General features: G+C 42.3%; 1 protein-coding gene across 2 annotated transcripts; it reads right to left on the bottom strand.

Annotated features, from left to right (window-relative positions):
• Positions 1–4,385: 4,385 nt before the first annotated feature.
• PDIK1L (PDLIM1 interacting kinase 1 like) lies at positions 4,386–16,313 on the bottom strand. Of its 2 annotated transcripts, XM_077837891.1 has the most exons (3): positions 16,260–16,313; positions 13,526–13,827; positions 4,386–8,477 (listed from the first exon to the last, which is right to left on the bottom strand). In XM_077837891.1, exons 2-3 carry the CDS (start codon positions 13,808–13,810, stop codon positions 7,737–7,739), a joined length of 1,026 nt encoding a protein of 341 aa, XP_077694017.1. In that variant the 5' UTR covers positions 13,811–13,827; positions 16,260–16,313; the 3' UTR covers positions 4,386–7,736. The 2 variants fall into 2 exon arrangements, with proteins under 2 accessions (XP_077694017.1, XP_077694016.1); XM_077837890.1 differs by lacking the exon at positions 16,260–16,313 and having other exon boundaries at positions 13,526–15,566.
• Positions 16,314–23,286: the final 6,973 nt, after the last annotated feature.

Raw genomic sequence — 23,286 nt, 5'->3', positions numbered from 1 at the left:
TGTTCTAGAGAGTTTGATGGATGGGAGGTGGTTGTTGAAGTTGTGGTGGAAATCTATGAGGGAGTTTAAGTCTTGTGTCCAGAGGATGAAAATATCATTGATGTATCTCCGGTATGTCATTGGTTGCATGGTGTGTTTGTCCAGAAGTTCTTCCTCAAGGCAGCCTAGGAAGAAGTTGGTATACTGGGGAGTCATCCTAGTACCAACGGTGTTCCCATGGTTTAGACAAAATGTTTGTTGTTGAATGTAAAATTGTTCTGGATGAGGATGAAATGGATGAGGTTGGTGATGTTTGGGGTGGATATCTGAGTATTGTCCATTGCCTTGTAGATATTTGAGGCAAGCAGCAGGGCTGTCATTGTGAAGAATGCTGGTGTACAGGGAGGGGACATCCATAGTGGCAAGGATGGTGTTCAGAGGGAGCTTGTTGATGTTGCTGAGTTTCTGGAGGAAGTCAGTTGTGTCAACTGGCTCTTTCTGAGGGGAGTGATTTGAGGATAGTTTCTAGGAGCCCTGATATTCTCCTGTAAGAGTGCCACTGTCCTCTGTGTCCACTAGAGGTAGGACAAGAAGTAATGGACTTAATCTGCAGCAAGGGAGATTCACCTCTAGGATACCACTTCCCGTGACTTCAGTGAGAACTCCAGTGAGGCCCATCAAAATGATTTCACTGAACAGGGCTTCACATCAATAAATCACCACGACAAGTGGGACCATTGTGGCAGTAACAGCAGAGGCCATAGACTGAATGGGTCACCTTGACTCCCCTAGAAATGGTCTTTCTGTGTCACATTGAGGGACATTAGAGGAGCAGCCTGGGGGAAAGCTTGCACTGCTGTATCGAAAATTTCAGGCTCCAGGGCTCTTACTGAAAATAAATGTAAGACTTAGTGCTTTTCATCAGATAAAGTCAGAGCTAGATCTCATCACCATCAACACTAAAGTGAGGCAATTCAAAACCCAGGCAGACTCTGGCAAAAATCATGGTTATCATGTGCCACCTTGTGGCCATGCTCCACATTACCCACTACTCAGTGGGACATTTGAAAGTTCCAAATTACAGCCAATAGAACATGTTAGCTGAACTGGGTAAATATTAGAGTTGGCACAACTATTTGTCATTCTTTACACAGTTACCTTCTGTTTTAGTCAGCAGTTTGCCAGCCAATCTGATGCAGTGCAGCCTAGTGGATGGAGCACTGCACAGGGCCTCTGAAGACATTCTTACTCCTGTCTCTACCACTGGCCAGCTGGATGACCTTGGACAAGTCACTTCACCTCTGTACCTATCTCTAAAATGGGGATATCATATTGATCTCCTTCATAAAGCACTTTGAGATCTACAGATGGAAAGCACTGTAAGAGCTGGGTATTCTTCTAATGTATTTTCATAAATATTCACCAGATAGGTCAGACACATTGAGGCAATTTGTGGCATCTAATATGGGGTGTAACAAATCCTTCTTTGTTAACTGGTGGGACTGTACCTATAAGAATAACCAGCACTTTGCATCAGCTGCTCACCCCATGACTGAAAAAGAAATGAGGCACAGTGCATGCTACTTGGCAGTGTCTCCTGCGAGCTGTGGGGCCCTGTTAAAATGGTTTGTGTTTAAACATCTTTTGCTAGTTTACCTTGAAGCAGTATCCTTTGTATGCTAGTAGAGGTTCATTACCCTTTTCTCCTCTCTTACAGCTCTTCAGTAGAAGTTTAGAAAGACATTTAATTGGCACACACAAGCATAAAAGAATCATGAACACCAATCCTTGGTAGGAAAGAAAAAACAGTACTCAAAAACCTCAAGTTCATTATGCAGATTGCACAAGCTTAAATGGACCTTGTACTAACAAACAGTCAATGTTAAGGGGGAAAAAAAATGCAGCACTTTAAAAGAGGGCAATGTTCCAAGGGGCGGGGCATAATTACTGTAGGTTTCCTCAGACAGGATTTTATCTAAACCGCAAAAGAAACGTCTATCATTACGCTGCAATTTAGGAAAGTGCCCTGATTGGCCAATGCACAGAGAAGAGCATTATTTAAATGAACACAGAAAGCAAAAACAAAAGCAAGTAAAGTTCACAACCCCAGCTTCAAAGAGCAACGCCCTGCCAATAAATACAGTATGAGCATGATCAGACTAGAGTTTAACATCTTGCAAAAAATTAGTGAAATAAAGTGGTTGTGTTAAATTTCGAAAAATGTGGCCTTCTTTGCATCACTCACATTAATTTCAGTTTTAAAAGCATTAACCTGTAATACATTGATGTAGGTTTAGCATTTTATTTTGTTTGTTGGGTGGGAATTTAGTTTGTTTAAAAATCATCATCATTCTGAAAAAAAATAAATTAAAATAAGTCAGTCCATCAAGGAATTGGGACAGTTTTGCCTTGAATTAAATCAGTTTTATCCTGTAGCAAAAATGTAAGGACCAGGGGGAGGAACGCATTAGCTTATTGATTTTAGCACACAAGTCTTTCGCAGCTGGGAACCAGATCCATTTTCTCCACTGGGATAGATAGGGTATCGTAGGTCAGGATTTAGATGCATTGGCAAAGATGAAAGATTTCTTTGGTGGAGGGACAGGGGAGTCAGAAGACAAGGAAATAGAATTTATAAAGTTTACAGCTTGTGCTATTCTATACATTAATCATTTCACCCCAGTTGTACGATCCCTCAGTTTGGAACACTCATACCAATATTTTTTTTAAATTAATCATTGAGAGTATTTTTATATTTCCACTCATTATCACAACTAAGATTTTTCATCATAATTATTAGCATTACTGTTGTGCTTAGAAGCCCTAGCCAAGGACCCCAGTGTGCTAGGGGAGTCAGTGTCATTTCACATGCCTCCCCAAAAAGAGTCAATTACATCTAACTGGGTCCAGGATCTGTCTAAGCAAGCAACCTGTGCTGCCCTCTGACTGGGGAGGCTTTTTTCCAGCTTCAACTTAAAACCAGACTAATTTAAACAATAAAGTCATATCTGGGCATTCTGCCCACATACTATACTTGAGGAAGGAGACGTGCCAGTTAGTACCTTTCTTTAATGCTTCCCTCCAATCCTTTGCAGTGAGGCTAATGTTGCAAGATGTCATTGCTGGGCTGGTGACAATTTCTACACACATTCAGAACAGTTTGTGGCATCGTTCTGGAGTAAGTCTGACTATTCCAATGCACAACACAGACATCCCCCAGGATAAACCTCCCATTGGTGTGTATTTGAGCATAAGTTAACAGTACAAAGGTCATTCTAAAGCAGTGGTTCACAAATGTTTGTATGGGTGACCCCTTTCACACAGCAAGCCTCTGAGTGGGACCCCTCCCCCACCCTGAATTTAAAAAAAAAAACACACAGCATTTTTTATATTTAACACTATTATAAATGCTGGAGGTGAAATAGGGTGTGGGGGCAGAGGCTGACAGCTTGCAACCCCCACATACTAACTTCGCTACCCCCCGAGGTGTCACAACCCCCAGTTTGAGAACCTCTGTTCTAATAGAATATATGTCAGTGACCCAAAAGGGTTGAGGCATCTCGATCTACAGATACCCTGCTGGGATAGGCTCAAAAGCCTAACAGGATTGGTAACAAGAGATGGTCTTTCAGTGATTCAAAAGACAGCCCTGGGTGGCAATGACTGAAAACTGTTGCAATCTGATGCCTTCAGTGGTATGTACAAGAACATTTTTGTTATCTCAGACCACTTCTTAATGGTCTTATACACAAGTTCTTACCACCATGACTTAGACCCTCATTAACAGCCTCAGAGAGAGCAGGGACTGAACGGACATGGCCCATTTCTATTGGTAAGAAAATTAGCTGTTGATCTTTATGTCTCAGTCTCTGCTGTCAGATTTGTGACACACTGATGGGAAACCAAAAGAAAAATTACTGATGTTCTTCTTCTTCCATGAACATAGATAGAATTGGAAGGATTCGATTTTTAATCAGCAAATGTCAGTAGGCATCAAATTTCAACCTATACCTACAAGCCCATGAAAAAAATATTTTCTTCCATAACAAAAATTTACAGATAGGCAAAGAAAGAAAAATGCTGCTTGAGAAGTTACTAGAGTCTGCTTTAAGGCTATTTACTTTGTATATTTTGACACATGATCTTGACAATGTGTTTTAACCGTTATAAAGTTTTAACTTTTTGAATCTCACGGTCTTTTGTCTGACCCCTCCATAACTTCTGACAGCTGTGAAAATTAAAAAAAAAAAGTGAATGCTTAAAAACAAACTGATATCTGTCAAAGTTATCAAAAAAATAATAAAAAACATGAACTCTGCCAAGAATGGAGAAGAGACTTCAGGGTTCAAAAGACATCAATCTAGCACCTTTCATAAGCACTAAGTTAATTTAAGAAAATGACATACTAAGAAACCGATACCATTCAATAGTCCTTTCCTGGCAAGCAAGTGACTGAAAAAGTCTGTAGTTTAGGTGATGGTTAAATATATAGCCCAATGACACTGACTAGGAAGAAAGTTTCTCTACAGTCTCCAAAAAGTTTCATTTAAATTCCAATTTTATTAAGTTCATGATTGTTTTGAAATAAATTACACAATAATTTTCTGCCTTTATAAATTCTTCATAAAATATATTTTACAACTTTAAAGAAAGATTAGAAAGTCTTCTCTTTCTGAAGTGCTGATGAATATCTTGACCTTTGTGTCATGCTGGTGAATTATTTTGTAGCTGCTACAATATTTTGATCAAAGGTTTTACATCAAAGATTCAAAAAAAAAAAAAAAAAAAAAAACCAGACCAACAAAATCACACAAAAACCAGAGACCTCAAGGACTACCATTCAGTGTTAACCAATGAAACACTCAGCTTCACCACCACCACTAGGCTAAGCACCATGAGAGGGTCTTATAGGTACCCCCAGCCTTTAAAGTGGCAATCAGTGCAAAGAAACACTTTGGGAAATCAACAGTTCTACCATATGATCCATTAACTATCGCTTTAAATTAATTTCTCAACAAAAGTTAAGAAGCAGGTTCACTGTTATCCTTTGAAACTCTTCAGAGGAGATTAATTGATTCACAAAGAAGGTAAGTGCTAAATATTATTCCAAGACAGAACAACATTTTAGGGTACATTAGTGAACAGACTAGTATCCCTGCTTTGGTATTTTGATATTTTTAAAATCTTCAAGAGTGTCGTTCTAGCAGGGCACGATCTTTCATCTTACATAACCCTCAAAAAAGTATCAACTTTTCAGTGATGGAATATTACTAATACATTGTGCAGTACCACTGTGCACACAGTCACAGCTTTACCTTCCTCCTTGCACTGTGACCTTGTCTTTAAAGGCAAGTTGGGGCTTCTGGTGTACTGATTCAATTTACAAAACATTAACAGAATGAACAGATGACTTCCAATAAGTTCCATTTATTAATTATAAAGTTTAAATTCCAACCTTACCTTTATAGACAAAGTCACATGCAAGAAAGACAGTGACATCACGATAAGTCTGCTCAAGATGACCAGGGGCCAATTTTCAGTTGGTATAAATCAGCAAAGCACTAATGAAATCTATGCCAATTTATACCAGCTAAGGTTCTGGCCCAATGTGTTCTATCAACATCTCAACACGACAATACATCTTTTCCTGAAATCTATTGCCATCTTGCATTTCTATAGCATCTTCAGATTTCTAAATGCTTTAGAACCAATAAGCCATACAATACACCTCTGAAACATGGAAGTATACTCATTGAGAGAGGCAGAAGTTAAATAACTTGCCTATGGTGACAAAGCGAGTCAAAAATAAAATCCAGGGTTCCTTGTTCCCTGCTAACCCGCTACACCACACTACACTGTGCAAGGACAGAATACAATTGGCTCTTACAAATTCCTAAAAGTTTAGAAAAGTGACCAATAACCTTGCTTCATGGTCCCTTCCCTTTTTGTTTTAGGAGCGACAAACTCTACTTTTCATTTGTGGTAAGCGTTCACTTCACTTCATTCACTGACTGGTCAGTTTCACTTTCTGATGTTTACACAGCACCACTAGGGTGCAATGTTTGGATTGCAAGCATTCCAGGGGAATGTTTAATCTCAAATCAGAAGTATTTCATTTTGAAAGTTTTAAAAATTTTGTGAACTTGGTTTTGTAAAAAAGTTGTTTAAAAGCCCACTGCAACTTTAAGATTTAACTCAATCAGACAAGACATTTGGATGAGTAAATTTAGTCTCAGGTCTCCTCCCCCAGTTATGATAATTTAAAGGGTAAACAAGTAAGATCATGCACCTGAGCTAGTTGGTGTTCATGACACTACTGCAAAGCTGTTTTAGTCTACCCTAGAATGCACTCTTCATGGAAGTTCTCCATTAACATATGAATCAGTTTTTGTGAAGATGGATTAAAAGCCTTGTACTATTTCAAAACTTTTAGATTTACCACCCAGGATTAAAAATCAAATAAAAAAGGAATAAAACATTACCTCTTAATATGTAGAGAAACAATGCAAAGATTGGTTAAAGTTTTCCACATGAAAAGTTTAACTGAAGCTGCAATATTTCATTCACACACTGAATTTTAGGACTTCTCGCCCACATTTGAAAATGGAGATGCTCACCATTTAAGAAAATCATCCCCACAGCACGATCACATTAAGTGACATAACCATCAATGACAAGAAGAAAGGAAGCACAAGTGACTAACAGATCTGGGTAACAAACAAAAGGGCACAGAGAAATTGTGTTTCAGTCTTTTTTTGGTGGGGGGAGGAGGAAGTGTCTTAGAGTACTATTTTATCTGCTGGATTCCTCTATTGAGTATCTACATTTTCATAAACCAAGTTCACAAACCGAAAGTGCTCTAGTTGCTACTGGATTATAGATGCACAAGTGCAGGCATGTTAGGAAACTGTAGCCTAAGGCGTTAGAGTATTTGGTTAGCCAAATAAAATGAAACTGAATAATTAATGATTTAAGGAACAAGCTAGCACATGATTACATAAGTCTGTAATTTGATTCCCTCAGCTACAACCTTACTAGGTGATAAGTGCTCAGCTAAGAAACATCTCAGCACCTTTAAATCTTCAGATCCCTTTGCATTGCATTTTTGTCTATAAAGTCAAGTTTTAGGCCTTTTTTTGTTTACATTTATAGGATATAAAAATAAAAATGTAAAAAACACAATTCATTTGGGAGTGGGGAGGGAAGTAGGCTTTTCATTTATTTTCCTCACAGATCCCAATCATCCAGATTCACACCAAATAATTTAAACAAAAGTGGCATTTTCTCTGTACGGAATGCAAACTCACACGCTCAGTCACTCACATATGCATAAATATATACACAGATTTACTTTACAAAGTACAAGGGGTTGCATTACCAGCATGCAAACCTCCTCTTCCATGGGAGTTCCTAATACTGTGATAGGAAACTGGAATGTCTGCAATATTCCATAACATATTTCTGGAAAGCAAGAACATCTCAAAGCATGAATTTTTTTGGCCAACTTATATAAATGATCATCTTTACATCCACACTTGAGTACAACATCTTGGTAATATACATATAAATGTATTTATAACAAAATGGCCAACTCAAATTTACTTTAATTTATGCAAATCAAAAGAAATTCAGTTGGTAAAACTAAACCCTGAAGTTCTCAGTTCAGGTTTGTTTTGTTTTTTGTTGCCACAAGGCTGCACTGCACCATTGTTAAAAAACAGAAGCAGCTCTGTTGAGAGGATTATGGGTATTGGAGGTCACGTGTCCCAGTTGCTGTCTTTAAAAGCAATTTTGACTAATCTGAGTTCTAGTTCAAAAGCATCAGGACGGTCTTGTGGGTTGGCAGCCAGCATTTCCTTAATCAGCTGCTTCATACGGGCATTCATAGATTTTTTCTTTACAGGGATGAGAAGTTCCATTTTGGGGTTTTCTAGAAGTGCCTCCCCAACTGGCACAATCTCTGTTCCTTGCTTCACATAGCTTCCCAAAAGTTCTTTCTTAGTCTCTGTGTCTATAAAGGTGATCCTTTCTAACATTGCCCAAATTATAATTCCCAATGCAAAAATGTCTGCTTTTGCAGTGTAATGTCCTTCCCAGACTTCAGGGGCCATGTAGAAGTCAGTCCCACATGCTGTTGAAAGAAAACATTTATTTACGTTGACAGGCTCTTCAGGGTTCTGTCCTGAGGCTGAACATACCTTACTTAACCCAAAATCAGCTACTTTCAGAGTGGGTTCCAAGTCACTAGCATCCATTCTGCTTTGTGAGATCAGAATGTTGTCAGGTTTGAGATCACGATGGATAATTTGATTTTTGTGAAGGAAAGCCAGGGCACTGCTGAGTTGAAGCATGAAACTGGTGTTGGTCTTGCGGCTGGGCTTTCGGGATAGCAGGTACTCATTCATATCTCCTCCATCACAGAAATCCATCACAAACCAAAGGTAATAGGCGCTTCTGGGATCAAAGGCTATTTCTCCTTTTAATGAGGTCTCTACAAGCTGTAACAAGGAAGAGAGATTTCATATACCTGTTCAGGAAGCATAATTCACAGAAACAAAACTACTGACTGAAAAAATAATAAAAGAAAGAAACAGAGGGGGACAAAAGTTACATTCTTATCTATTTCATGTAAAATTTAAAAAAAATTTAAATGTCAATGAATTTGACAATCCTACTAACTCTCTGCCTGAAAAACATAGCTCAAACTCCAATTTAAAACCTAGAGCTATGGGCAGATAAAAGTATTCTGAAAGATACCCAAGTATCACCTTCCCATCTATTTCAGCTGGGCAGCGTCCCAGCCATTCACCCACTCTAACTTTAATCCAAATACAGTGTTTCAGTAGATAGCACTGGTACAGCGCCAAGGAGTTACTTGTCCTCTGCTGATGAAACATTATGTAATGGAAGTCTGAAACTTACTTTTCACTCCATCTCCATGAATAAATTCTAACGTACTATCCATGAATAAATTCTAACGAAGAACAATCAATATGCATAGCTAAACAGCAATAGAAACTAATGAGCTTCTGCTTTTGCTGAAGTTATTTTAAAGTAATCACTTATTAACTAGCTATTTTCCCAGATGCATGGAATATATTTGAGCAGGAATTTCCAGTTACTGATTTACATGAAAACTAATGAAACAACTAATCAGCTTTGTTAATCCTAGTTACACAACTGTACATTTGCTTATTCAGCTTGTGAGGTGGCTTTCAGCACATTCTGGAAACTAAGCATTTCAAACCACATGTGTTTATAATAAACACCACATACTACCAATACATACTGGACTAAGGATACTTGGAAAGAACTTTCAAAAATCAAAGCAACTGCTAACAGAGCCTTCTAGGAACACTTTTTGAATCAACAGTGAGGCTCTTCTTCTGAAAAGTGAGTGAAAAACACATGGCCACTTGAAAGTGAAATTGTTAACACAGCTGTGCTCCTAAGGTTGCAAGAGCAATACAGCGGTGCACAGGCAATCCAGGAAGTTTTTGGAAAATGTAGGGGACAATTTCCTGGTGCAAGTGCTGGAGGAACCAACTAGGGGCAGAGCTCTTCTTGACCTGCTGCTCACAAACCGGGAAGAATTAGTAGGGGAAGCTAAAGTGGATGGGAACCTGGGAGGCAGTGACCATTAAATGGTTGAGTTCAGGATCCTAACACAAGGAAGAAAGGAAAGCAGCAGAATACAGACCCTGGACTTCAGAAAAGCAGACTTGGACTCCCTCAGGGAACTGATGGACAAGATCCCCTGGGAGAATAACATGAGGGGAAAAGGAGTCCAGGAGAGCTGGCTGTATTTTAAAGAATCCTTATTGAGGTTACAGGGACAAACCATCCCGATGTGTAGAAAGAATAGTAAATATGGCAGGCGACCAGCCTGGCTTAACAGTGAAATCCTTGCTGGTCTTAAATACAAAAAAGAAGCTTACAAGAAGTGGAAGATTGGACAAATGACCAGGGATGAGTATAAAAATATTGCTCGGGCTTGCAGGAGTGAAATCAGGAAGGCCAAATCACACCTGGAGTTGCAGCTAGCAAGAGATGTTAAGAGTAACAAGAAGGGTTTCTTCAGGTACGTTAACAACAAGAAGAAAGTCAAGGAAAGTGTGGGCCCCTTACTGAATGAGGGAGGCAACCTCGTGACAGAGGATGTACTCAATGCTTTTCTTGCCTCTGTCTTCACGAACAAGGTCAGCTCTCAGACTACTGCACTGGGCAGCACAGCATAAGGAGGAGGTGACCAGCCCTCTGTGGAGAAAGAAGTGGTTCGGGACTATTTAGAAAAGCTGGACGAGCACAGGGCCGGATGCGTTGCATCCGAGAGTGCTAAAGGAATTGGCGGATGTGATTGCAGAGCCATTGGCCATTATCTTTCAAAACTCATGGCGATTGGGGGAGGTCCCAGATGACTGGAAAAAGGCTAATGTAGTGCCCATCTTTAAAAAAGGGAAGGAGGATCCTGGGAACTACAGGCCAGTCAGCCTCACCTCAGTCCCTGGAAAAATCATGGAGCGAGTCCTCAAGGAATCAATTCTGAAGCACTTAGAGGAGAGGAAAGTGATCAGGAACAGTCAGCATGGATTCACCAAGGGCAAGTCATGCCTGACTAATCTAATTGCCTTCTATGACGAGAAAACTGGCTCTGTGGATGAAGGGAAAGCAGTGGATGTGTTGTTCCTTGACTTTAGCAAAGCTTTTGACACGGTCTCCCACAGTATTCTTGCCAGCAAGTTAAAGAAGTATGGGTTGGATGAATGCACTATAAGGGGGATAGAAAGCTGGCTAGATTGTCGGGCTCAATGGGTAGTGATCAATGGCTCCATGTCTAGTTGGCAGCCGGTATCAAGTGGAGTGCCCCAGGGGTCGGTCCTGGGGCAGGTTTTGTTCAATATCTTCATAAATGATCTGGAGGATGGTGTGGATTGCACCCTCAGCAAGTTTGCAGATGACAGTAAACTGGGAGGAGTGGTAGATGTGCTGGAGGGTAGGGATAGGATACAGAGGGACCTAGACAAATTGGAGGATCTGATGAGGTTCAACAAGGACAAGTGCAGAGTCCTGCACTTAGGACAGAAGAATCCAATGCACCGCTACAGACTAGGGACCGAATGGCTCAGCAGCAGTTCTGCAGAAAAGGACCTAGGGGTTACAGTGAACGAGAAGTTGGATATGAGTCAACAGTGTGCCCTTGTTGCCAAGAAGGCCAATGGCATTTTGGGATGTATAAGTAGGGGCATTGCCAGCAGATAGAGGGATGTGATCGTTCCCCTCTATTCGACATTGGTGAGGCCTCATCTGGAGTACTGTGTCCAGTTTTGGGCCCCACATTACAAGAAGGATGTGGAAAAATTGGAAAGAGTCCAGCGGAGGGCAACAAAAATGATTAGGGAACTGGAACACATGACTTATGAGGAGAGGCTGAGGGAACTGGGGATGTTTAGTCTACGGAAGAGAAGAATGAGGGGGGATATGATAGCTGCTTTCAACTACCTGAAAGGGGGTTCCAAAGAGGATGGCTCTAGACTGTTCTCAGTGGTAGCAGATGACAGAACAAGGAGTAATGGTCTCAAGTTGCAGTGGGGGAGATTTAGGTTGGATATTAGGAAAAACTTTTTCACGACGAGGGTGGTGAAACACTGGAATGCGTTACCTAGGGAGGTGGTGGAATCTCCTTCCCTAGAAGTTTTTAAGGTCAGGCTTGACAAAGCCCTGGCTGGGATGATTTAGTCGGGGATCGGTCCTGCTTTGAGCAGGGGGTTGGCCTAGATGACCTCCTGAGGTACCTTCCAACCCTGATATTCTATGATTCTATGATAAGCAGAGACTGAACAAGGAACATAAATAATGTTGTTCAAACTACGTATTCACATTTTACCCACACCTCATGACAGTGAAATTGATGCACTGTGGCAGTAGTGAGGAGTCTTTTTAGAGAAATAAGTCCTAGCAGTACATTTTTTCCTTCTTCCATAAAGTCCTCCTAAGTCTTCATAGTATTTAGCACCTTGGTTCAGACCTTTAGTCCACAAAGTTCAATATCCTACCCCTGACAGTGGCACAACACCAACAGGTAGGTCCTCAACTAGTTTAAACTGTCATAGTTCCATTGGCTTCAGTTTATACCAGCTGAGTATCTGTCCCCAAATGCTTCATAAGAAGGTACTTCCCCTTTACTACTTGCATACTGCATCTGGCCAATTCTGTAGTGTTCTATTTTTTGGGTAGGAACAGGGCAAGAGATTTGATTGCCCCCATCTTAACATGTATAATTATAAATGTCATTATAAAGTTACCCAAGCCTCTTTGAAAGTCTAGATACAATAGATAATTCTATACTTATAAGCATTCTGGGACAGGTGTTATCATTTGCCATGTTTGGGTCTCGCACAAATGACCTCTGACTTGATTGAGGCCTCTAGGTGCTACAATACCAGTAATAATAAATAGAAATGTATTAAACTTGAACCCATGCTCTTTGTCACTCCAGCAGTGCCCTGTAGATCATCCTTATTCCATCAATCCAAAATAGAAAGTTTCCTTAGCTCGCCTAGTTTAATGTCATTAACACTGGTATAATACCTCAATGTTCCCTTTAACAACAGTGAGCTAGGCATTTTTACAATGTTCCCCAGCAGTCATGTCTAACATTGGACAATGACTGAATCAAAGACAACGAAAAGACTGCTAAATTGTGAGGGGCCTTCCTGCGTTTGTACAGCACACAGCCCAATGGGGCCTAAATCCTGACTGAACACTACCATAACAAATATTTAATAAAAGACCTGCACTAGATGCAAAAAACAGGAAAAAGTGTCTGATTATTACATATCTGATCAACTCTCACAATTTATCTTTAATGTGATAACACGACATATATAAATAAAGTAAACATTTGGTAAGTATTCACTGGATGTGCTAGTCACACACTGAAGAGTGATATTTATACATAAATGAATTTACTTTCTCAGATATCTATTCCTATCATGCCCTTATCACCTTTGCTTCTCTTCCAAAAGCTTTTAAGGTTTATTTGCCCTTTTTAAAAAGTAAAAATAAATCTCTCTTGCATTCTGGTAATGCACTTCCTCGTTACTGGCAGAATCCTAAGCGATGGCTTCCTAAGCAAATATGGTTACTTCCTCTACTGAGGACAGCTGGCATTTAGAAATCCGTGTGAGTTCTGTCTTAATAAATCAGCAAATGTCCATTCATGATTAGAACTACTGTAGGGCTTTTACCCAGAAAATACAACAGTGTGTATCTGGATTGTGTTTTGTTTTCATTCCCTTAAATTGTCAGAGCTAGATGGGATTTTAGCTGCGTGACTTTCATTAAGTCTGCTGGAGTTGCATGGCTATAAGTCTGAAAATCCAGAGGATTCTGTTTAGTAAACCCATTGTATTCAAACATCTCTAGAGAACTCTTAGCATTGTTTACACTGCATATAAAGACAAAAAGCTAGCCATACCTTCCCCACTTCTTCCTGCCCAGCTAGATACCCATAAATTACTCCCATCCTCCTCCCAGTTTCATGTACCTGTACATAAAGGGAAGAACTGGAACCATGGGACATCTTCTGCACCATACCATCTTTCTGTAAGATGCACTCCTCCAGATGGATAACATTTGGATGCTGGCTCTTGATACTGCTCAGTGCCCAGAACTCACGTAGAGCTAGTTCCACATTCTCTGGAGCATGACACCGAATTTTTTTCACTGCAACCCGCGCAGAGGTCTTCCTGACGACTGCTTCATACACCACACCGTAACTACCACGACCAACCTCCCGTATTAGATCGTACTTTGGCTGGCTACTCACCATCTTCAAGGTCAAGGATTCTGGGGGAAAAAACAACACGGGACTAAATCCTATGAATATTGATCGATCTGCATTGCCTCTCTCTGTATCAGTTAGAGAGGTATCATTTGGGCTAATCACTGTGCTTAAAATCATCAGTATTTTCATTCATCAAATATAAATCAGATTGCAATGAGCCATTACATTCAGATGTTACTGATATGAAGCCTCAAACTTGTTTAGTAAAACCATGACTAATGCCAAGAAGGATTTTCAAATATACACTATATACTAATGTTATCGTCATTTTAGCCGGCCTTTATCATAAAACTTTCACAGTTCAGGCACAACAACACTCATCTCTATCTTTCACTTGTATTAGGTCAGGACAGAACTGTCACATACCTCTCTCAACTGCTTAATCTCAACATCTTTTACTCTAACTCTGTGTACAGTATCAGTGGAGTACTGTGCTCTCTTTCACCATATATTATAGCATTTTACCAGTTAAGGTCCTGGCAGAAGCCCATACTTAGGGGATTTTTATACATAGTTTCAAACTGCATTAAGTAGGAAGTCACATAAGACAAGGGTAAACATTTTCTGTTGTAGTTTAACTATTAAATGATTTTCTGGTACCGAGGCAAAAGGAGTACTTTGAGATATATTTTAATTTTTAAAAATTAAATACAAACAGCTTATTATGAATGGACAGCTTAAACAGGACAATATATTTAAAAAGACATTCTACATTGTTTACACTCAAATTCTAGTTTTGTTAAGAAAGGATGGAGGCTGGACTAAAACTTATATGTTCATATTTTTAAAAAAATCACGGGAATATACATAAAAATCTTCCTTGCAAGATTACAAATCCAAAAATACAACAGCATTGTACGAATGCAAGCCAACCAGAAAGGAACACTAATTACAGACAGAAAATAAACTTTGGCCAGGTGTTTGGCCAAGCAGAGTGATTTGCAAAGAGAAAATAAATGGACTAAATGGCAAAATAGCAAATTAGATTATTAGAATTAAAATTTTTAAAAGTTAATGACACAGGTAAGTATATTTACAACAGTAAACCATACACTGAGGACTACTTCACTGAAGCAACCTTCTATCATCAGGCAACTTTCAAGTATCTACAAGGTTTGCAGCACAAAAGAAATTACAAATATCTTCAGTCTCATGACAACATCAGTGCAGATATATGGAGACTTGGCAGCAACATCTTTGTTATGTTTACAATCTTGAATGATTTAAATGTAAATCTATAAATTCCCCACAGAAATGCCACTACAATGTGAGATTCAGATAGTAATATTTACTTAGCCTGCTCCTATAACATCATGATATAAGCATATGGAGAATAGTGCAGCCTAAATGCTCAGGTAAAGTAACTAGAAAACACACAAAGGAAGGTACACACACACAAATGGTATCAAGTTCGGATATTTAAAAAAAAACCAATAAAATGAATGTAATTGTGAAGGAAAGCCACATATTTCCCAGACATGGGTCATCTCAGGCTCAGAGCATGGAGCACAATTTACCCTTTAAGCATCAGTTTACTATACACTGTACCAGAAACACTCCCACTGCTAAATAAATATCAACTGTCACCTGTCTTCCCCACTGCCCTCTTTAAAAAAAAAAAGGGGGGGCCATTTCCAGACACCAGCCCTTCCTCTCATAGGGCATCAGAACATTCCCAAGTATCATCCGGGTCTATGTAATAATCTAACCTGACCAAACCTCACCCCCCCAGCAGACACACGCTCAATAAAAAGCCCCCCCCCCCCCGGTTTTGTAATATCAAACTTCATATATTCTCTACTCCGAGGACTGGGGAGCAGCAGCCAAGTAAAGGAAGGGGCTCCTGACTGACTGACAGGTTAAGTGACTTTTATTGGGGTGTTTAGAGCCCACATGTTTCATCCACATTTCGCTCAAGTACTGGAAAGACTACGGGGGTGGGAAAGTCCCCCTGCTACACCCTCCCCCCGGCCCTTCAAGGAGGCAAACTCCCTCCCCCCCCTCCCTCCCCCGCCGTTCTCAGGTCCTCCCTGGAGACCTCCAGCAAAACCAGAGCTGGTCTAACGTTCCCGGGGGGGGGGGGGGGCCAGCAGGAAACTAAAAACCCTTCGCAGGCCTGCTCCACACCCCAGAGAGCCAAGCAGGGCACCAGCCCCAGTCGCTCCCCTACCCGGCAGGTGAGGCCTCCCCCCAGCCCCCCCTCCTCAGGTGACCCCTCCTGCGCCTCAGCCCCCCACTCCCCTCCCCTCCCCTCAGCCCCCGCCCCCTACAGTCCCCTCCCCCCTCCTGACAGCGGGGGACTCGCGCTTGCCCTGCCCCCGGCACGGAAGGAGGCCGCGTTGCTCGGGCCGCCTGTCAGCCGCTCCTCCCCTCCGAGGGCCCGCTCGGCTCCCGCCGGCCCTTTGCTGGGCAGCCGCCCCCGACTCGATGTTACCTCAGCGCCGCCGCGCTCTCGCCGCCCGGCCGCCATTATAGGGCTCCCTCCCCCCACTCTCACACACACACACACACACACACACACACGCTTTGGGCGCCGACACACCCCCCTCCGCGCGCCCCCGCCGCAGCCTGGACTCGGCTCCCGCACGCGCCCGGCCCTTGCCGCTTCCCCATTGGCTGAAGGGGCGGGCGAGCCCCCGCTCCTTCTTTGTGGCGCGCGCCGCCGCTTCTCATTGGCTGGGCCGGATGCGCGCTGGGCGGGGCTTTACCTTGGAGCTCGCGCCGCTGCTGGCAGCCCGACCGGTTCGTTCCCCCAGCTCCATGCACCGGGGTCGGGGATGCACCAGGGGTGCAGCTCCCAGCGCAGCACAGGGGAGACGAGGATGCACCACTTAAGGCAGCTGGGGGAGGGTTGGTTTATGGAGGGGGCGGGGGTATGGCGTTCGTGCAGCTCACGTTAGGATGCAAGGGAGAGGGGAGGATGCGCCATGGATGCAGATCGTAGGTTGGGGGAGGGTATACACCACTTCGCGCTGCTGACATAGAGATTGGGGGAGGGGGTTGAGGAAACCACGCAGTCTCCCTCTCTCTCTATTATCCACACCCCGCTGCAAATCCAACCTGCAGCCCTGTTCCTGTTAAGTAATAATGGTTTGAATTGCATAGGGTGGACCCATTATCCCACGCCTCCCGCAGCCCACTTCACCAAGGGGACGCTGCTGCCCCCTGCTTGCTGCCGTCCCCTGTGCAAACACCTACCGTGTCTGTCACTCATAGATGCTGATTTTCCTGCTGAATTTTTATGTATTTCTCATTTTTCTCTTCTGCAATTAGATCTTTGCCATTAAAAAAAATAAATCCTATTATTTTGCCTTTCTTTAAAAGAAAAAGCAGCCCGCATTAGACTACAACTTATTGTTTGCCACGCAGGGAGGAGGATTGCACCTTTTGTTATCCCTTGTCACCGTGTGATGGGGACATGCCTTTTAGGGGGCTGCAAGCACATTGAAGGATGCAATCATTTGGTAAGATCCTTCCCCCCTCTTCTCAAGAGGATGCAAGGTTATTGGTATCTTCCCTTAAAGGGACACTGTCTGCATTTTTCCCTGCTGGATAGCAGGAAGACACACTCATTGACTATGCGGTGTCACCTGCAAGACATACAGTTCAAAAGTGATGCTGGCAGGCAGCTGAGGTCCCATCTTCCTTATACCTCCCAGGTCAATGTGGGAGCAAAGGGACCACTGCATGCACCTCAGAATGGGTTAATGTTTAGTGCCCCTGGACTTCATAGCACAAGACTATCAGGTATCAGTCTTCATTAGAACACTCTCACACGGCTCACAGGCAGGGATCAGCATTCATTACACCCCTCATTAATATCCTCCAGCACCTGCCTGTGAAAAACAGTCAGAGTGGAAGTGCCCTGATCTGGGGCTTCTCAAAAGCCTGCCTCTTCCCAGGAATGGTGTTGCACCAGTGTTTCCCCCAGGAATTGAAATTAGGTGGATGGGGGGGGGGGGTTGAATATACGGAAGGGGTGCGAGGGCCGACAAGGGTTGAGACTGAGGGCGAAGGTAGGCTGTATGGCACCATAGTAAAAACTGAAAAATGTTTCACGACCATTTTATTAGATTTAACACATGTTTTAAAATCATCACAGAAATTAAAGTTGGCTCTTCGGGCCTACTATGAAGCACTACACCTATACCCTTCTTGGTTTTTTGTTGTAATTTTGCACAACTCTTTGGTATCTTGTAGTGTCTGTAACTTCCAGTCCTTCATGATATGCTCATGATCAGGCAGAAGGCGACTTCTTTCAGAATACAAAATTCTATTCAGTGAGGAAGAAGATGCTCAGCTGTAGCTGTTGTGACTGGGAGTAGCAGGAGATGAATTCCTACTTCGTTCATCCCAGGAAACAGAGCACAGAGATTCGGTCGAACCACTAGTGATGATAAAGAAGAAACAGTTGAAGTTAAATCTTCATTCGTTCATCGTATGATATTCCACTCTGTGTTCAAATTTCTCTATTCTGCCCTGATCACATAGCAGTCCCATTGCTGGTAGTGCCTCACTCCACTCAACTAGAGGTGTTTTATAAGACAGGCATCTGTAAAAGCTACGTGGAGGTTGAGTAGAATCCAGAAATCGCTATTGTAGATTTGTAGTGCCTCACTCCACTCAACTAGAGGTGTTTTATAAGACAGGCATCTGTAAAAGCTACGTGGAGGTTGAGTAGAATCCAGAAATCGCTATTGTAGATTTGTAGTGCCTCACTCCACTCAACTAGAGGTGTTTTATAAGACAGGCATCTGTAAAAGCTACGCGGAGGTTGAGTAGAATCCAGAAATCGCTATTGTAGATTTGTAAGAATCAAGTCTGTGTACTTTTTCAGCTGGCTTAACAAACACTTCTTGTCCTCTTCACTTAAGGAGTCAATATAAGAACCTTCATTAGTCAACGTCTCGACTGAAGTCTTTGCTTCTTCCAGTACATTTTCAATGGATATCTCTGGTTGATCCAAGGGTAGCTTCTATTGCTGGACTAAGATCTACTCTTATTATAGCAGATGCCTGGATGACATTGTTTAATGACGCAAGTGGTTTCAACAGTAGACTTACAAGAGAGAGAATGGAAATAGTCTTCTCTGAACTTAGTAATAAAAGTAGTCTGCCAGCCTTACTACTTAGATCTGTCCTATCTTGGTAGATACTTTTCAAAGCCAGTAATAATGGTTGTAGTAATTTTAAGATAACAGCCAAGAATCGCTCATGAGAAAGCCAGCAGGTGTTCCCAGGTTGGACTAATTTGAACTTCAGTCCCAAATGTATTTTCTATTGGTTTCCAAGACGTTCAGTCCTTTTGGACTCTTGCTGAAAGAAGAGTATAACAAAGCCATTACATTTATGGCTTTTTAATGTATTTTGAAGATTCTACAGCTCTTACTAGCATGAGTGGATGGCCTCTGCAGTGTGTATAGGAGAGATTAGAGTTACACTTTTCTCTGAGCAAAGCTTGGACTCCACTATGTTGCACATATGATTAAAGAAAGGTCTAATCTGGGTCTGTTCTTGTTTTATCTGAGCTGGATCATCTGTCTGTAGTATGTGGTCAGCCACTACTTCTACCTATAGTGTGAGGTGGAGGAAAGCAGCTTGCCAGAGACACAGATGCTTTCTCAATGTCATATACATCCTCTTTCTTTAGTGAGGTTTCCACTGGGGGAGATGTATGCATCCAAGCATGTAAAAGTCTATTTCTCCCCCAGAGCATGGACAATCTATTGGGGTGTGGGGTGTCAGCTTTTATTATACAGAAGTAACATCTTGCTCTTTGGATTTTTTTTTGCCATAGGATGAAGCTTCTCTGATTAGCTGAGACAGCATTTATTTTTTATGGTTTCAAGTATCAGAGGGGTAGCTGTGTTTGTCTGGATCTGTAAAAGCGGCAAAGAGTCCTGTGGCACCTTAGAGACTAACAGACGTATTGGAGCATAAGCTTTCATGGGTGAATCCCCACTTCGTCGGATGCATGTAGTGGAAATTTCCAGAGGCAGGTATAAATATGCAAGCGTGAATCAGGCTAGGGATAACGAGGTTAATTCTATCAGGGAGGATGAGGCCCTCTTCTAGCAGTTGAGGTGTGAACACAAAGGGAGGAGAAACTGCTTTTGCAGCTGGCGAGCCAGTCACAGTCTTTGTTTAATCCTGAGCTGATGGTGTCAAATTTGCAAATGAACTGAGCTCAGCAGTTTCTCTTTGAATGTATGGTCTGTATGGTTTGTTAATTTGGCCGTTAAGCCCGCGATAATAGCTCTCAGAAAGCATCAGTGCACTGGTGGCATTAAGAGAGCGGCGAAGAGAGTGAGCAGTAGGGATGGGATAATTCTGTGATCCAGTTAAGCTACACTCTATCCCTCCACATTTGCCACCGCACTGTATGATTCTACTGATGGGATGGGCGAGGGGGTGGGAGAGTCAGGTAGTGCAGTGCTACTCGAAGTGGTGGTCCATGGACCGGTGCCGGTCTGCGAGCCATTGGCTGCCGGTCTGCGTGCACACTGGGGGAAAAAATTGCCGGTCCCCCACATCAGAGAGCTTGAGAAGCACTGAGGTAGTGGATGCTGAAAATGGATGTTACCATATTGTGGCAAGTCACTTCATAACCTATCTGTGCTCATGTGTTTAAAAGATCAGACTTGATTGTCAGGGTACATTTATAAATGGTTTGTACAATGATTAATCCATATTTTAATAAACAGCCAATTGTAATAGATTGCTACACAGGAGAGACTCATGATGCCGTCCCTGCTGTCTGATGTGCCATCCCCCTCTTGTACACGGCTGACTGAATCTTTGAGAGCTACTTCTGCTCTTGCCCACGCTGCTGAAAGGGTTCGCCTTGCCACGTTCCTTTGCAACGCTGTCCTGGCACAAGCACGTCTCCTTTACCCAGTCGTGCTGTCTCCCACAGTCACTGCAGCTCAATACCCTTACAGAACCCTGGCCACAAACTCTCTTTGCTGTTGTCTCCCTGCATGTACTTCTGGGGGTGTTGTGACTCCTCTGGCTTTCATCCTTTCTCTTGAGGCTTTCGCTGAGATTGGCGGCTGCTCCTGCAGGTGAGGATCCCAAGTGCCACAGATTATGCTGTCCTGATCTCAGAAACAGAGACCTTCCAGCTTTGCTCTCTTTATTCCTGTTGCGTTAAGCTAATGCAGGAATGTTATTACAGTCTATTAAATGGTTATTTGACACTTGCTTTGTCAACATTAAAACAGCGAATGTTTCCTCTCACTGCCTGTGCCCAGTTTAATCCTGGCCATGCTGTCACAGGGAGCTTTTTCCAAAGCCTGCAAAATCCTCAATTAAGGATGCAGGACTGAGAATAGCCACAACAGCTGTCATTGGGCACATGTGAAAAAAATCTGGCTTTTATGGCACTAGGGGGCGCCCTGTGATTTCAGATAGAGGGCCTTGTCCGACTGGCATGTGCTCCTGGAGAAGAGGATGGGGACAAATTGCCTTTATGAGATTCTCCCAGGAACAGGACAAAGTGGAAATGTTCTGTTCAGTGGAAATCTTCAGTCAATCATGGGAGACACCTCTTCCAAATGACCAGCTGCTGGAAGTCGTTCCAACCTCTGTCAGCCGTTTTTAAGCATATAACTTCAAATACAGTTTCAGAGTAGCAGCCGTGTTAGTCTGTATTCACAAAAAGAAAAGGAGGACTTGTGGCACCTTAGAGACTAACCAATTTATCTGAGCATAAGCTTTCATGAGCTACAGCTCACTTCATCAGATTGAGCTGTAGTTCACGAAAGCTTATGCTCAAATAAATTGGTTAGTCTCTAAGGTGCCACAAGACCTCCTTTTCTTTTTTCAAATACAGTAAAAACAATGAGGAGTCTTTGTGGCACCTTAGAGACTAACAAATTTATTTGGGCATAAACTTTCGTGGGCTAAAACCCATGAAAGCTTAAGCCCACGAAAGCTTATGGCCAAATAAATATGTTACTCTCTAAGGTGCCACAAGGACTCCTCATTGTTTTTGCTGTTACAGACTAACACAGCTACCCCTCTGAAACCTGTCCATTCAAATACAGTGTGAATTTAGGGCCGGGAAAGGTTCTGGATCAACAGCTCTTGCGAGTGAAGCCCTCTGTTTATCCACAGAACAGCCCCCGGAGCCATGCATGCTTTTCCCATGCTGTTCTGAGAGGGGATTCACTGCCTGTCCAGCCTTTGGTCTCCAAGGGTGCTAGCTGGTACTGATAGGGGTGTGTAATCAAATGCTAAATTGTGTTACACTGTTCTGCAACTAGGTGGTGCTGTGTGTAAAATACTGTATCTTATTCAAGCTAACCTGAGCCATACCTGGCAGAGCATTAAAGGGTTTTATAGTGAACACATCTGGTGTTCTCTGAGAAGCAAGCTTGTAGTCAGTGTATCTCTGACACAGAAGCTTCATCTGCTAGGAGCAGCCCTGTAACCTATCGTGTACAAGCAGTACATGACAAAGTGGACACCCAGAGTGGACTTGGGAACCGCAAAGAGACCTACATTGCTACTCCATGAGTAAGAACTCTTCGTCACTTCTGAGCAAGGCTGGATTTAAACCAACAGCAGAGATTAAAGGTTCCATATCCCTTTGCCAATCCCTGGATGCCACCAATCTTCCATACAGCCTTTGACAAATACGTCTTGGAGTTGCTTTTCAAGATTATTGAATGAAATGAGAATCCATTCACAAAGAACAGCAACATCCTATGAAGCGATGCCTTTGGTTCAAAAGATGGCAAAGTAGAGGGGAAGTGTGTACTCAGTCATGACTGGAAGGGGAGGGCTGTATAATTAAATTAGAGGATTTGTTTGACAATGGGCAGTTTAAACCTTTTGAGAAGCTTCAAGAGGATTTTGTTCATTAATGCAAATAATCAGATATAGAAATGAAACTAGTATGGATCCAGGCTTACACAACTCCTCTGAACCAGCTCAAGCACAGAATGTTTAGATCAATTCAAGAATTGCTGGGTGAATTCTCTGACCTGTGTGATGCAGGAGGTCCAACTAAGTGATCATAATGGCCTTAAAATCTATGAATCCATGAATTCCAGCTGTAGATCTGCATTTTATATTGGTATGGAGGGCTGAACCAAACCCACCCTTCCAAAGAATGTTAAAAGTACAGGGTTGAAATCCAGATCAGACTCTTGAGTGTTTGGATTTAGCTGGTTATCAAGAGCAGTTCTAGCTGTAAACTGCAGTCCCCTCTCAGTTTGAGGTTTGGATCCGAGGTTTAAGTTTGGGCCCATCTCTGCATGTAATTCAAAAATGGTTACTGAGAAAATGATTATTTTCATTGTGGTAATACCTAGGAACCCTTTCAGCCGGGCCCAACTGGGCAAGGTGCTGTTCAAACGCAGATCAAAAAGACAGATTACAAGATCTTTGGGACAGGAACTTAGTATAAGACAAAAGAGGACAGGTGGATACAGACAGGCCTGCACTTTGAGTTTT

The sequence above is a fragment of the Eretmochelys imbricata genome, chromosome 19, assembly GCF_965152235.1.
Source record: "Eretmochelys imbricata isolate rEreImb1 chromosome 19, rEreImb1.hap1, whole genome shotgun sequence".
In the NCBI taxonomy this organism is placed as follows: Eukaryota; Metazoa; Chordata; order Testudines; family Cheloniidae; genus Eretmochelys; species Eretmochelys imbricata.
The sequence above is the reverse complement of the archived record's forward strand: the minus strand, read 5'-3'. Positions and strand labels throughout refer to the sequence as shown.